A 16,291-nucleotide genomic window follows, 5' to 3' on the forward strand; every position below is an offset into this window, starting at 1 on the left:
CCGCACGCCGCGGCCGTTGAGGCCCCGCCGCGCGCCGCCCGCGTGCGCGCACGCCCGCACGAAATGGCGGCGGCGGCGGCGCCCGCCGGGAAGGCGGGAGCGCAGCGGGGGCGGCGGCGGCGGCGGCACGGCCCCGCCCGCCCGCGGCCCGCGGCAAGGTGTGTCCGCCCGCAGGTGCCCGCCGCTATATGAGGCGGCGCCCGCCGCCGGGCCGTGCGGCTCCAGCGGCCGCCGCCATGGCCGAGCCGCGCTCCAAGCGGCCCCGCGGGATGCTGCCCGCCTGCCCGGCGCACCGCCCGCTGCCCGGCAGCCGCGTGAGGCAGGGCTTCCCGCCCGCCGTGGAGGAAGGCCTCTGCGGCGTCACCGGCGCCCTGCTCGAGCTCTCCTACTGCCTCCAGGCGCTGGTAAGCGGCCCGCGGAGGCGGGGGCGCCGCCTCGGCAGCCGGGCGCCCCCGCGGGTGGCGCGGCGGCGGCCCGAGCAGCGCGCGGGGAAGGGACGGGAGCAGGCGCTTCCCACCGCTTCGGCGTGTAGCTGCCCAGTGCCGCCTCTGCATATTTTTTATTTTCCCCTTCAAGCTCTATGCATAAAACAGCCTTGTGTGGTTAACTGGTGGGAGCAGTTTGTGGCAGTGGCTTCCCATGACCACCACTGGTTACTTGGGGGTTTCTGATCAACAGGTAGGAACATCTTGTGGATTTAAAAAAATAGTATGAAATGTGATGTGAAGCTTACTGCATTTGGCTGCTTATAATATATTTAAGGCATTGTATACTTAAAAAAACATTAAAACTGAAAAATGGCATTATTAGTGCCATCCCTTCTGGTGCTGAGCATCTGTTGAGAGGCAGTGCAAGCTATACTCGAGTGAATTGCCAAGATACTCTGATCAAGCTTAGTGTGAGGTGTTAGTCCAATAAAAAAAGTGCGCAGAGAACCCTCAAGCTGTTAAGCATGTGGATCAAAATACTACTACTAATTAGTAGTTGGGCTGGATAGAAAAAGTTCCACTAGAAATGGACTGTGGCTGTCTTAGTTTATGATATATATATATATATATAAAAAAAAGATTTACCTTAACAGGCAGGTGTGGTAACTTGGATTCTAGTAATGCTGCAACAAGCTTGCACTGAGGAACTGTGTAATACATTCAATCTTGATTCTTCTGTCAATAGAAATATGAATTAATGACTTCAGGAAAAAGATTATGCAACTGTTACCTTGGATAGTCTCAATGAACACCGCAGTACATACTTTGCCTTGAACAGTATGTGGTCACATGTCTGTCACAGGTTTGGAGTATCCTAGAAGGTTATTAAAAAATAAGAAACACAAATACATCATACTGTGTATATAACTTTTCTCCTTTTTTAACAGGTGGACAACATGGATGAAACAAGTTTTTTTGTTAATAAATGAAAGAGGGAGGACAGCTGAAAGTAGAAAAGATTATGAAATGCATATACTTGTTCTTTATCACTCCTGGACAAGCTACAAGCGAACAGTTTAATATGTAGTACTCCAATCCAGAGTCTGCCCAAGAAGCAAAGACTATGCTGTATTGCCTGTGTATTTAGGGAACCAGTGGACTGATGTATTGTAGTTCTGTCAATTCTACTCCTGGCATATTCCCAGCTGCTGCCTCTCACTGTCTTTCATATCAAAGTTGTGCAGAGCCATTATTGAACCTTGCTGTGCAACCTTGTGGCCTTCCACTGCTATCTGTTTCTCTAGTACATTCTCTTTATTCTGTTTTCCCATAGGGAAACACCATGCGTAAAACTTCATCCAACAGAAGAGCTGACAGATCTATTAGCATAGCTGATCTTGCATTGATGAAAGTTGTTACTTCCCCATATAGAAAAATAAAACAAGGCCTACAGTATGTTTAGGATTTTAATACTTCCAAAGTTGTCTTAGCTATGAGTCACATACTGCTACTAAGCTATACTGAGTACACTTTTAATGTTTCTCCTTTTTTTTTTCTCTCTCTCTCTATGGGAATAGTATTATACATAAAGGAGCTGATAAACTGATGCAAAATTGGTTTTGTTCTCCTTTGGTACTTGCCTCATCTTTCTCATACCTTTAAAAGCCAACTTTTCACTGGAATGCTGACCTGAAGGGATAAATACTATGTTCTTTGTGCTTTTGGCTTAATCAGAAAGAAGCTGGACTATACTTATTTAATTAAAAATAAATAACAGAATGGGAGCCTTACCAATTTCAATGCCTAGGAGGGGAAAATGTTGCTGACTTTGATGCCTTTGATTATGGTAGTAGAGGATCTGGATATGTGCCTCTGTAGTTATTTTTCTTAAATGCAAATCTCAAGCAGTACCTCATTAGAATATTACTGCTAACAAGAGAACATCAGTAATGCATTCACTTGTCCAGTCTTAAAAGGCAGAAGGTGTTCTTCTAGGAGGTTTTTTTTTTTTTTTTTTTGGGGGGGGGGGGTTGGCGGGGAACAACAATGACTGACTTCATTTACTGCAGAAGTTTAGAGGAGTATTGTCAAAATGATTAAGCTAGTAGAACAAGTTGCATTGGAAATGTATCCTAGGTTCTGATACAGATGTGTTCTGCTGCAAGTGAATCCGATCTTCAGCAAACTTTAACACTCTCAAATTTTGTTTGCTTAGGGTGAATTTTTTGATCAGTCACATGTGGCCCTACCAAATGTTTCCAAGTTCTTTCTGCATCAAGCTGTAGAGGAGAGAAAAGCTGCAGAAGCTTTGATGAAGTATCAGCAAGAAAGAGGAGGCCACTACTGCTCTAAAACCATCCAGGTGTGTAGCAAGTAACTTTCAGTTTCTTGCAATCAGCAGTAATTAACTCCTGCATTATATTGCTGACACCTCAGATCTCTGTGTTCATCTACTATTGGATTTTCAGATATAACTTCCCTATTATATCAGTATACATGCTTTTGTTTTTGATTGTGATGCCTAGAAACTCTGTATCAGATATGCACTCTTAACTCTATAAGATTGCAGTTCTTGCCAAAAAGGATACGAACAATGGTCCTTTTCTTCCACTCAGCTGGAGACTGCTGTTTCCACTGTGCTGTAATGGATTATGTGAGTCTTAAACTGTTTCAGTGCTAACTCAGCCAACTTGTCTGCCTTCCCACTGAAACAAAATAGAAGTCATTGGCATCTGAGAAAGGGGTAAGGAAGGAGGTGGGAGAAACATCCAGCTGGGAGCAGTAGCTCATCTGCTAAAACATAGCTAAGGACAGAATTTGAGTTAGATTTGACTTGGGCTTGCACAGGTGTGAAGGAGTAACTCATTATTGGCAAAAAACCTCCCTTGTAGAAAATCATGGGACTAATTCTCTAGTATTGTGCAAACTAGTATTGTGCAAATAGTTTAATGTTATCAGCTTGCTGTTCCTTGGCCTATCATAGCATTTATTGAGCTGGGAAAATTAAAAATCCATCTTGAGCAACTTATTTTAAAATATTTGGTTTGTATCTATATGGATAGGTTTTCCTAGTTTAAGAGTGTTTATCAGGCATAGCTGCTACTATCTAAGTCTTGTTCCTTGAAACAAGGATTCTGGGGTTCTGGCATTTCCGTATGTTTACAGCCATATAACTTGGCAGAAAGTAACAGATGCTCCAAACTAGAAGGAGCTGTTGCAAAATTCTAGCATGTTTTGTTTAGGAGAGCAGTTAAGTTACAGGAAAGCAGCAATGAATATTGTAAGATGAGCTGCTGCTCTTCATTTTTTTTTTTTTTTTCTAGAAACCAAACTGTGAGTATGCAGTCAGTCTGATGAAAGCCCTGGAAGTAGCGATGCTCCAGTGGAAAACTATGACACGGTATTTTGAAGAGCTTTATGCCCTGAGCCTTGAAAATGCAGATCCTCACAGTGCAAGCATTATCAAGAAACAATTCATTGAGCCCAAAATCCGGAAGATCAAGCTGATGGGAGATCTTCTGACCAATGCTCGCAGGCTTGACTGTTCCCAAGATGGCAGAAACAGTCTTGGGGATTACTTTATGGACCGGTTCCAGAAAGAGCTAAGAACAGGCATAGACCCAGAGCCTAGTCAGTGCCATAGCCCCTGCCCACCTCTCCAGCAATGCACAGGAGCTGCAGAGGGTCTGAAGCGTCCCCAGAGAGAATCCTTGCAGCACAGGAATGGTATAGGGCCAATATATGCAACCATATATTGCACTGCTGCAGTGCCACAGTGCAATGATGGGACAGGAGCAAAAGTGAAGCAGGGCAGGGAGGGACTGTAACACTATGGCTGTTACAGCTATGGAGCAGCTCCTAAGGCAGATCTTTAGAGGGTGGCCTTGAGACTAGCACTCAGGAGACAAAATGGGTTACTCCTGTATCACTCTCCCTTCTTTGCACCCTGTCGCTCATCCTCTGATGAAGCAAAGTTCAAAGTCTACCCATGCAATTGTTTAAATCATAGTGTGATGCCAACAACATGGGTAACTAGCAGTCTATCACAGTTATCTATGCAATTCTTACCATAAAAGATGGCTCCGTGTAGAAACCAAAGGCCTTTAGGCCTCTCTTCTGGCTTAAAAGACCATTAATTAATGCCAGTTATTTTTAACAGTGTATAAAACCTTTTATAAAAAAATACTTTAGTACAAGGTAACTTCTATGTGTGGGGGGGAATCCAAAGATTAAGTTTTATATTAGTATGGCAACATTACAGATTTTTTAAAATGCTTGTTTTAAAACAAGATAGATTTCTTGTTGTCTTTCTATCATAGTAGGAACTTAATTCATATGAAAAAAGCTAGTTTATAGGTAAATATTCCTTCAATATGAAGGATACTAACTCTTTCTCAATGTGGGAATAAGAAAGTGCTGTTTTTCTCACTGCAGTTACTTGCCTTGTTGCCTTCTCTAATCCTCAAAGAGAGGATGAAATAAATTAGGGGTTTTCATTAGATATGGTCCTCACAGATTCTATTTTACAAGTGTCCCTAAAGGCACTAGCTCTAGCACTTTGTCCAGATGTAGCCTAGAATAGTTATCTTAATTACCACAAAAATCCCCATTTCAGCAAGAAACAGTATGGTATTACTGTGGTACTACTGCCAGTTTTCTGTATTCCCTCTCTTGGCTCCAGGTGGATGAATAACATCCTAGTAAAAGTGCAGCACACTCAGCTAAAACTGCATTACAGAAGTGGCCTCCCATTAATTTTGTATTTCAATTAGGAGAGCATTCACACTGTCAAACTTACAGCCTTTGCTTTAGCCAGCTGGATTAAAGATCAGAGGAGTCTAAATTCCTTCCCGTCAGTCCCTACAGGAGTGCCTCTCTCTCCACTGACTAACAAGGTAACTGAGGAAGAGCAACTGGCTAAATCAGCTGCCTGGAACTAGGATCTTAAATCAGTATATATCACAGCTTTTAAGCATGGGGGTTGCTCCATTGAAAGATTAATTCAAACTTTTATGTAACACTGTAATCAATATTTCTATTGTTAAATTTGAAAATAAATTCAATTCAACAAAATAATTATATTTTCCAATTTTTTAATTTTTATACATGCATGCTAATATTCTTCTCAAAGAGATTTTACATATATACAAAACTGCACCAGTGTCTATCTGCTACTAAGAAAATTACACAAGATAAAATATAGACCACCAAATGAAAATAAGCATGTCAAAACTGCAGTAAGGTAAACAATTCACTATGAAATACTATGCCCTATACTATGTACTATGAAAAGTGAATTTTGAATTCTGCACACAGCTGTAGTTAAGTATCCAATTCTGTAAAACTACATTAGCCCACCTACTTTCTGTTGGTTTTGTAACACAGGACAGACAGCTACAATTTAGATGCTTTCCCCATCCCTTTCTGTTAATGATTCAGCTTTATGGTGATGGGTGTGGAGGAAGGAAACCACACAAACTTCCCCTATAGTCTCAAAAAAAAAAAAAAAAAAAACAAAAAAAAAACTGCAGTGTGCCACAAGAATGGTTTGAACTACTTCTAGCAACATACTCAATTTGCCTATGTTTGGGATGGCTGTAATAGTTTAAAAAATACTTCCATCTGGGATTCAAACACCTATCCTCATGCTGACTATACCTTATTCAAAAATTAGTTCCACTGACTTTTAACATGAATAAGAGCAATGGAATACATCCTTCTCAGTATTAAAATATAGCTCATTAAGTATGAATTGAACAAAAAGACTCAATAATAAACTAATGCCATATTAAAAAATCCTTCAATTACTACTACTGTTTCTACAGCAGTCTTCTACTTTGACATTTCTTAACCTTTGAAATGTAGGTATAATCTCTTCCACTGTTTCCAGCACTTGCAGTCTTTCTCTTTACCTTAACAAAAGTCAAACACAACAGAATTCAACATTTAAACTTCACAGTGTAAGACTTGTCATTTCTTTCTCCATGAAACATTGCTATGTGTGTTTCCTGGAGACCCGCTCCTCATCTTGGCAAAATGCATCAGAATGTTCTCAGAATTCTAAGTCCTTTATTTCTCATGTTTCCAAACCACCTCTGCCTAGAGAAATAATTCTGTTAATTTCAGGTAGAGAAACTCACAGTTATTTTCCCAATCTTTATCCTCGGAAAAGGAGAATTAAATCAGTTACTATGGGTAACTGAAGTTCTTGTCCATATACTGCTTCTGCTGAGGGTGTGCATGTGGCTGTGAATATTGTCTCTGAGACTTTGTTAACAGTACCTGTACATCATGTATAGGATGGGTGTCCCCCTATGCTCCTCAGCATATGAAGTACAATCTGCTTCTCCCTTGTCAGCTTCCTTCCAACCACACCCTGAAAAAAAAGGAGATGAAGGATGAAATGTGTAATAGGTACATGGCACCATTCAACGTAATGAAGTATTTGCTTCCTCTGCTGACTGCTTGCTCATATGTGCACCCCTGCACATGTAATTCCAAAGCAATGCCCAATCCATCCAGAGTCAGAATCTGGGAGGCTTAGAAGAGCCATACAAACAACAGTACTGAAATACAGTATCCACTTTGAAAGATCTGAAGAGACCTAATCTCTACTGAAATGATGAGTAATAGCCAGAGCGGCTTCTAGACAGACACTAACAGTGGTATATTTCTAAATGCTGCCATAAGCACTACCTAAAATTGCAAAGAAGACACCCTTGCTGCTGCCTAGTCTCAAAATGAGGAATTCATTAAAATCTTTAAGTGAAGATCATGCTGCCCTGCACCCTCTCCACTATAGCCATCAAAAGTTAAGAACATTGGAGGATTTTGTTCTTCTCAAAGACTCTCTGAGACTCACAACACAATGCACAATCTTTCTGGACAAGCCTATTTTTGAGAACACTGGAACGTAAACATTAGTTTTGGTAGCAACAGTGGGGGAAGAGTCTTCCAAGGCCCCTTCAGTGGAAGAACACGCCATGCAAACTTTACCATGTGGTCATGGCTCTCTCCTGACTTTTTCACTTTTAGATGACAAACTGAGATACTGCTTTCACTAACAACTCATGCGTTGGACATATACATGCTGCCACAGCTTGAAAGAGCCTCCCTAGAGCATGCAAGCACTAAACTGCATTGCACTGGCAATTACTCGAAGCCTTCTTTTATCACTTGTCCATGTCCCAGCATTTGTTACTGCTTTGCCTAAGGTAACCACTATTTATTTGCATGAGTCCCAGAATGTCTTTTCCGGGGTTAAATATAAGCTGGAAACACATTTAAAGTGGTAGAATATGGTGCAATACGGTGTAAAGATCAAGAATTACAAATGAATTACAATTTTCCACAAATGAAATAGCTAGGCTACAGAGATTAAATGTCTTGAGCCAAGTAACATGGCCAGCACCAAAACGAAGCCTTGATACCCCAATTTAAATGATTAGCTGTTTCAACAAATAACTATTTCTCCTTTATATGTGCTATTATTTTTCAATACAAATTGTTTTTAACGTTGTTTTAGCTGTTCAGTGGAGATTTTTCAAACTAGAAAAGTCTGTTCATTCTGTCTGGATCAAAGAACCTCTGTAATAACAGTGGAGTGTTTCCACAAGGTTGCTACTTTGCCTCTGAGAAACAGCTGGGAGATGATACACTTGTAAATGTGTTAGGGTGGTCAATAGCTGATCTCTTCGGGACATATCAATTTTCAGCACTGGACATAGTGAAAGAACAAAGTTGTAGAGAGTCCAAAATACCTACTTTTTTCTTTAAATAAAAATTTGATCTTTTGAAGGTAACAATAGAATGTCACTAATTAATAGTTCTTATCTTTGTCTGTATTGGAATACATGTAAGTGAGTAGAAAACAGGGATTGCAAATTAGGAACTCTTGCAAAAACCAAATCACGTAAGTACCAAAGAATCTACTGTTCTAATAACCCAACTGAAAAGTCACAGGCTCAGAAACTGAAGGCTAGATCATCAACTGGTATTGTAGCTTTACAGATTCTCAATCTGCTCCTTACCCCACTGAAGAGGAGATCTTTACCTTTGATTTTAAATGAATCTGTTTTTTTACAAGCATTTATAACTGCAAAGTGGAGACTTAATTTTAGCCCATGGTAGATAAAAATATCCATAACTATTTTAATCATTAAGTTAATGAAATCACACAGCATAATTGCTGAAGTGCTTCTGTATCACAAAAAGAGCTAAATTTCTCAGGTCAAATGATATTCCAAAACCAGTGTAAGTAAGTACTTCATCAAACTTGGGAAGCATTACCAAAAAACAAAAACAAAAAAAAAAAACCCTCTGGCTTCCAAACTCTGCCAATTGGTTACCTGAAATAACAAATCCTTACTGCACAAGCAGTCCAATTACAATGCGATTACAAGCTCAGCAAAATGCTGCTTCAAGAGGCGAGTTCAATCTCTTCCAAGGCTTCAGAATAAACGTAATCGGAGGCTCGCGTTTAAAGAGGACCTTGCAATGCAAATGTACACACCACGGGCCATGAAAAGGGAGGCCTCTACTCGCTCGAAGTAGCTCAGGCCTCAGCCTAGGGCACTTGTGACTCCTCATTACCACACTGCCCTGTTTGAGGAATCAAACACTCCCTGTAACATACGCGGCTGCGGCTCGGTCGCGCGCGGGCTGGCCTCGCCGCTGCTCCAGAGCTCAGCCTCCCGCGCGGCTGCTTCCCGCTCCGAGGCCCAATGGTCTCCGTCACTTTGCCCGAGTCTTCCCCATCGCCTTCCGCCTCCACGTGTACCCGTGAACCACTGCGAGGCCAACGGGAGCAGGGACAACGCCGGGGGCTGGAGGGAAGGGTACGCCGCCGCAGCGGCTCCCCACACGCGTCCACGCTTTCTGCTTGGAAATGTTTTTTCTGCTTTGACTCTGCGGCGACGGCTCTCCTCGGCAGGTGCCCCGAGGCTGCGCTTAGTGTCGTTCTGGTGTGTCCCGACACATGGAAAATCAGCCTTTCCCCTGGCCAAGCCGCAGCGGTCTGCGGGGAACTCAGCCCGGCCACGACACCGACGGGCTCGGCCTGGGGGCAGCGAAGCCCCAGGAGCGCCGGGGCCTCAGCGCCAGCGGGCGGCTCCCGGGCGCGGCGCCTCCGGCTCCGCCAAGCCGCCCCGCAGCCGCCCCGGCGCCGCAGCCGTTAGCCGGCGCGGCCCCACCGCCCCGCCGCGCGCGGCGCGCAGCGCCCCCCGGCGGCCGCCATCTTGAGCGCGCCCGCCCGCCGCGCCGCTGCCCCGCGGCCGCGGCGGGGACCGCTGCCGCCCCGCGCCCTGCCCCGGCTCCCCGCCGCCGCCTGCCCCCGCAGTAGTTACCCTCTCGCCGCGCGGCGGCACGGCCGGGGCCGGGGCGCGCTGGTCCCCCAGGCGGGGGCGGGCGGAGGAGGCGCAGCGCGCCTCACGCCGCCCGCGGGCCCCGCAGCGCCGGCTCTGCCTGCAGAGACACGGGCAGGGGGGAGCCCGGGGCGGGCAGGGGGGAGCCCGGGGCGGGCGGCCGCTGCCACCGCCGGGGCGCCTGTCAGCGCCTTCGCCCCGGGGCGCCCCGCGTGCTCTGCGGCCCCGAGCGGGGCGGGCGGGAGAGCGGACACAAACGCACGCGGAGGGCGGCGCAGCCCGCAAAAGCGCCCCCGCTGCGGCGCGCGTCGGACACCGCCCGGCCCCGGCCCCGCCGGGCGGGGGGTGGGGGGCTGGCCGGGGCTCCGGGACCCCGCGGCCGCGGCCCCCTCCCCTCCCCGCCCGGCCCCGCCCCGCCCCGTCCCGTCCCGCCGTGCCGTGCCGCGCCGGGGGGCTCCGGCATAAATACGGCCCCGAGCGGCGCTCCCGGACCGGCGCGCTGCGGAGGGGCCGGCGGCGGCGGCGGCGCTGGTGGCCTCGCCCGGGACAGGCGGCGCGAGGGCTCCGCTCTGCTCCGCGCGCGCCGCCAACGGTGCCCAACGGTCGGAGCCCGCTTTGCCGCCCTCGGCGCCGCCGCCTGCCCCGCCGCTCCCATGGACTTACTGAGCCACATGGAGATGGCGGAGGGCTCCCTCTGCTCCTTCTCGGCCGCCGACGACTTCTACGACGACCCGTGCTTCAACACGTCGGACATGCACTTCTTCGAGGACCTGGACCCGCGGCTGGTGCACGTCGGGGGCCTGCTCAAGCCCGAGGAGCACCCGCACCACCACGGGCACCCGCACGAGGAGGAGCACGTGCGGGCGCCCAGCGGGCACCACCAGGCTGGCCGCTGCCTGCTCTGGGCCTGCAAGGCCTGCAAGAGGAAGACCACCAACGCCGACCGCCGCAAGGCGGCCACCATGCGGGAGCGGCGGCGGCTCAGCAAGGTTAACGAGGCCTTCGAGACCCTCAAGCGCTGCACCTCCACCAACCCCAACCAGCGCCTGCCCAAGGTGGAGATCCTCCGCAACGCCATCCGCTACATCGAGAGCCTGCAGGCGCTGCTGCGCGAGCAGGAGGACACCTACTACCCGGTGCTGGAGCACTACAGCAGCGAGTCAGACGCTTCCAGCCCCCGCTCCAACTGCTCCGACGGCATGGTGAGTGCCCTCGCCAGTGGATAAAGTCCCCTTCCATGCCTCCACCTCCAGCAGCAAAGGGCGGTGGGGTCCCCTCACACCAGCATCTCTGGAAGAGAAGGAAAGAATCTCTCACACACTCCTTCCTGGGGATGAGAAGTTGGGCATGTTTGCCTGGGTCCAGGGGGACTGCTCCTGGCCAGGTGCCTGGGAGCACCAAGAGGTCCGAGTCCTGCTCGTGCTCCCAGGGCATCTCTGTTTCCATCTCCTGTATTCTTAGCTCTGCATCCTCTAAGGACAGCTGTGAGGGAGGTCCCCTCTGCCATGATAATTGCAGAGGGAAGTTCACAGGGGAACCAGTAAGTCTGGGTTTTGTTTTCTGATGTTAGTCCTGGTTACAAGAGCATGGTCTCAGCAACAGAAGTCCTTGTCCTTTTGCTTGACCTTTATGAAAAAGTTCCTCTTTCTCTTCCCCATTTACCTCCTTAAGACACTTACCAACAACAGAAAGGAGACCCCAGGCTTTCACCCCTTTCTGTGCATTATGGGGAGAGGAAAGATAAGGGTGAGTGCCAGAGAGGGGGTCTCATCACCTAATCTCTTTGCTGACACTACAGTTTTGGACTCCACGGCTGATTAAGGGCTGTTGGGATGTGGTGACTGTAGTAGAGTAGCAGAGATGGGAATCACAAAAGCACTTTTAAGACTTGAGTTTGTTATATAGTGGGGATAACCACTACTGAGAGGAGTATCGTAGATTATGAGATAGTTGGCAGATTAGAGAGAAGATTTACACAATTTATCCCTCCTCAAAATACTGCCTTTTTTCTTTTCTCAGTAAGAGCCATTTCACTGTGGGTGAAAGTACCAGAAAAAAATATACTGGTCAGAATATCTTTTTTTTCCCCATCCTCTGTCTATACGAAACAGTAAAAAAAGAGAAAGCAAAAGCAATAAAAAGGCATAGAGGTGAGTTAGTGGGGTTTTGAAAGGAATTCATACTTGGAAAAGTCTTCAGAAACTATATCAAAAGACTTTTTTCCCTCTCTTGGTCTCCTTATTACATTTTGAAGCTGTACATGTAGGGCAATCTTCAATTAGAATGCCGGAAGACTTCATTTCATTTGTAAAAGCTATAACATTAGTGCATTAGTTACAGTAATGGTGATTTTCCTTTAAAATAACTATGCCACATAATACATTCTGGGGGGAATTTCTTCCTAGCAAAGTTAAGTTCTGCCGCGTTCAAAGAAACGAAAACTTGATGGCATTTCAGCCAAGACTAAAGCTGTGGCACAGAGCGGGACTGAAATACGAAGTTAAATGGTTATTGGATATTTGAGGAAAATGCTGTGTCCCAGCTAGTGATCTCAAACAGATTTCTCTCCTTTCCAGATGGAGTTCAGTGGGCCTCCTTGCAACTCTCGCAGAAGAAACAGCTATGACAACAGCTACTACACGGAATCACCAAATGGTGAGTATTTGCTGCAACGGCAATGTGAAACGGGTAGAGAGTCAATACAGCAGACTTCCCTGTGCTGTCTCTGTCTGCAGTAGTTTAGCAGATTCCACCTGGGCTTTTCAGCCAGTGAGCTGTCGATGCTGGTACAAGTGTAGCATTTCCCCCTAGATGTAGTTGCACATATATATATATATATATATATATACACACACACACACATATACATACATATATATATATATATATATATATATAAAAAACCTGTATTTCCTACTTGGCAAACTAGGGTCTATATAAAAAGATATTTGAATATATTCCAATAACTTTTCAGAGTTCAACTACATTTTGCATAAAGATTGTTCCAACCAGATATCACTGATCCAAAATTTGGAGAAAATAAGAATTGAATTCAAATCTTCCATTCACTTTCTATAGGCTGAAGTGAAGCCCTGGATCTACCCTCCTGAAAAGTATCATACTTCAGTTGGGTCTTTTGTCTCACTTTTTAACTGATGTCTTTCACCAATATTCTTTTCCTCAATTTTAATTTGCTCAGATACACCCTGTCAGCCACTGATTGGGGTTCTCTGGAAAAAAATACATCCTATTGACATTAAATATCCATTGAATAAATTGATCGCCTTTTCTGTCTATCTTTAGATCCAAAGCATGGGAAGAGTTCTGTTGTTTCTAGCCTTGATTGCCTCTCAAGCATTGTGGAGAGGATTTCCACAGATAACTCCACATGCCAGGTCCTGCCTCCAGTGGAAAATGTTGCTGATGGGAGTCCCTGTTCTCCCCCAGAAGGAGCCAGCCTGAATGAGAGTGGAGTCCAAATTCCTTCCCCTACCAACTGCACCCCACTTCCCCAGGATAGCAGCAGCAGCAGCAGCAACCCTATCTACCAAGTGCTATAAAGGCAGGTCCAGCTGGACTGCAGTGAAAACAAACTGTTACATTCAGCAAAGCTCTGAGATCTGCCTTGTAAGACTGAAAAGACTACTCAAGACTTCTTGTTCCAGTCCTAAAATCTCACAAAATTCCTTCAAATATATAACTTCTCAAATCTGTATTCCTTCAAAATACATCTAGCTATTTATTGGTTGTTAAACTAAAGTTATTTAATGTGTCTAGAGATAAAACTGTATACCATGAAATGGCCAATGTATAATCTGGGCTTTTGGGGAATGGAAACCTGGCTGTTGAAAGCAGGGGGGAAAGGAAATCTGCACGTCTCTAGAGTACTGGCATGACACATTCTTTCTGTTACCCCTGTTCTGGCCAAAATAAGGTTGTGGACCACTTTTTATAAAACTTTTTGTATAATTGTAAATAAGAGTTGCTTTGCAAAAAAAAAAAAAAAAAGAAAAGAAAGAAAAGAAAAAAAAGGAAAAAAGAAGAAGGGGGGAAGAAAAAACAAAAAAGTAAAAACAATAAAACCCCCAAATATTTAATGTTGCTTGGTTTGTCGTGCAAAACTTTAACTTTATATATTTATACAATGTGGTTGCCAAGAATGTTTTCAACAGTATTCTAAATAAAGACCCTTATTTATAAAATCCATGGAGTTATCTTGACTTTCATTAGAGCTTCTAGAATTACTAGCGCATTTAGTAATGGTGCTGAGATTGCTGCCTTCTGCCTTGGCAGGAAGAAGATACAGGCTCTGATTCAGCAAAGAATCAAGCCCATGCTTCAGGTGTGCTACTTTCAACTACTCTGCTCAAGTTCATCATTGCAAAGGGGCCGACTTTCTTCATATTTATTGTGGTACGCTGTCTAAACTGAATGTTAATATCTGAGGTCATTATTACATAGATCTTCATGATTAATAAGCAGGTTCTTCTTATCCTCTGAAGTTTACAATTACATTGTAGGATCTCTTGTAGGACTTGATCTCTTAAGACTATGTAAGAACTAGGAATTGTAGTAAAACAGTCTCTCCAAATTCCTTGTAGCTACCATAAGTCAAAGTTATACAATGTGATCTCACAAGATCAGGTACTGCACTCTTACGTGTATGTTCAGACTTTCCATTCAAGTTCTAATTTTCAAGTGGATGTACCATGTTCATACACTATCGGGTAACTGAAAATAGTTAAATAGGATGTTGTGTCATAAAAATTCAAGGTATAGCTCTCAGTTTTTCCTAAAGTTCAGGTTGGAACTTGGGCCAAAGATAGGAAGCTTTAATTTGGATTTGAACTTTCCCCATCTCTGGCAACATTACTCTAGCGCTTTGCTTCTCGTATGGAGCTTTTCTAAAAATAACTGGTGGGCTGTGTTTCATTCAGTGTATATGTATGTGTAACCTTGCAAGCTTGTCATGAAACTGAAAAATGTTAAGCCCTGAACAGATTGTCATCGATAAGTAACTATCAGGGCATATCTGTACATTTGGACAAGAATTACCAGCAGCTACAGCCTGGTATGAAACAATCCTTTGCTTTCACATCCCTGTGATTTATGGTTTTTGTTTAAAAATCACAGTGAAGAAAAAAAAAAAAGCAAAGATATGGTCATCAGCTCTAAATACTTTGGTAACAGATCAGTCACTGTATTCTCTCCTAGGTGATTATTAAAGAGAGCACTTGTGCAGTTCTTACCTCTCAAGCAGGAAAAAAAGAGGTCCACTCCTTCAGGCTTGAGTCAGCGCTCCCAGAGAGGTGCGAGCAGCCTTCGGTTCGACAGAGCAACGCAGCTGCTTCTCCGCAGCCCAGCGGCAGCAGCTTGCCCAGAGCTTGCTGCTCTCCTTGAGGTAGGAGCAGCAGGAAGGCAGCAGCAGGGCGCTTCCTCCCTCACCGCAGGCGTTTGGGACCGCTGCTGACATCGAATCCATGCAGAGGCGTGGGGCATGTCAGAGGGGTTTCTGGGGCAGGGGCTGCCCCCGACACCTTCATCGAAGTCAGGTGCTGTAAAGAGATTCTCTTCGGGGCCTCCTGAAGATCACTGCAAGCAGAAACATAGTTCAAGCAATAGCAGTTGAGTTACCCCTTTAATTTTTTAGTTAAAAGTAAAAATTAAATGAACTCAGGAGTGTGCTGATTTATTCTAGCATGAATTAGGAGCATTTCTACTAATGTCAGAAAAATGCCCTGCGGTAGTTTGACTGTGTCAAATCACTAACATACAAAGACTAAATACATGCTGTTAGGGCCTCACGCATCAACGCCTTCACAGATTAACAACAAAATTTTCATTGCCTCCAGTGAAAACTCAAATCAGGCCCATGACATAAAAGATGCTTTTGTGAAATACTGTACACTTTTCTCTCTGCGTATACACTGGCAGCACAAAGCTTGCGCCTTTCTCACTAGAAAACCCCACTTCTGCAGGACACAGCAAAATCCTTTGCCGTAAAGCTGGCACAGCACTGTGGGCACCCGGGGCATTTGCACTCAACAATGTACATGCAGTTCCTTGTGAAGTCATGTATATTGCATTTCACTGATTTATTTTAGCAACCCAAGTTTCCACATACTGATGTTAATGTTACAACAGAGAACAAGCATTTAGCACATCCCAAAATAGATGGATGGATAAAGAAGAAGAAAATATTCATACATTTACTATGCAGAACCCATCTTTTCCCCGTTGAGGTCAGTGAGGAAAGTCCACTGGAGCAAGGCCAAAGGGCATCAGTACCGATAAATACACATTTAGATTACAGCTATGCTTATTTTTTAATTCAAATAAGGAAAATATGTGCCCTGCCTGTGCAATTTCTGCCTGTCTATTTCTAAGGTAATCTATTAAAAACAAATGCCTGAAGCTACCACACTCTTCTGTGCACCATGAGGACAGCATGTTACGGACAGAAGGACACCCCAGTCCATCTGGATTGCAAATGCTTCAGAG

General features: G+C 45.2%; 2 protein-coding genes across 2 annotated transcripts; both read left to right on the forward strand.

Annotated features, from left to right (window-relative positions):
* Positions 1-236: 236 nt before the first annotated feature.
* LOC134141292 (ferritin light chain-like) lies at positions 237-5,504 on the forward strand. The gene is made up of 3 exons (XM_062577402.1): positions 237-404; positions 2,644-2,790; positions 3,752-5,504. The coding sequence occupies exons 1-3, from the start codon at positions 237-239 to the stop codon at positions 4,253-4,255; spliced, it is 819 nt and encodes a 272-aa protein (XP_062433386.1). The 3' UTR covers positions 4,256-5,504.
* A 4,939-nt stretch (positions 5,505-10,443) lies between these two features.
* On the forward strand, positions 10,444-13,350 carry MYOD1 (myogenic differentiation 1). Its single transcript, XM_062576822.1, has 3 exons — positions 10,444-10,992; positions 12,367-12,445; positions 13,094-13,350. The coding sequence occupies exons 1-3, from the start codon at positions 10,444-10,446 to the stop codon at positions 13,348-13,350; spliced, it is 885 nt and encodes a 294-aa protein (XP_062432806.1).
* Positions 13,351-16,291: the final 2,941 nt, after the last annotated feature.

Source organism: Rhea pennata, chromosome 5 (genome assembly GCF_028389875.1).
Source record: "Rhea pennata isolate bPtePen1 chromosome 5, bPtePen1.pri, whole genome shotgun sequence".
Classification (NCBI taxonomy): Eukaryota; Metazoa; Chordata; class Aves; order Rheiformes; family Rheidae; genus Rhea; species Rhea pennata.

Coding starts and splice junctions, on each gene's coding strand:
- LOC134141292 (XM_062577402.1), top strand. CDS start 237: ATGGCCGAGCCGCGCTCCAAGCGGCCCCGCGGGATGCTGCCCGCCTGC. Junction 405..2,643: donor CCTACTGCCTCCAGGCGCTG/GTAAGCGGCCCG, acceptor TTGTTTGCTTAG/GGTGAATTTTTTGATCAGTC. Junction 2,791..3,751: donor ACTGCTCTAAAACCATCCAG/GTGTGTAGCAAG, acceptor TTTTTTTTCTAG/AAACCAAACTGTGAGTATGC.
- MYOD1 (XM_062576822.1), top strand. CDS start 10,444: ATGGACTTACTGAGCCACATGGAGATGGCGGAGGGCTCCCTCTGCTCC. Junction 10,993..12,366: donor CCAACTGCTCCGACGGCATG/GTGAGTGCCCTC, acceptor TCTCCTTTCCAG/ATGGAGTTCAGTGGGCCTCC. Junction 12,446..13,093: donor CTACACGGAATCACCAAATG/GTGAGTATTTGC, acceptor GTCTATCTTTAG/ATCCAAAGCATGGGAAGAGT.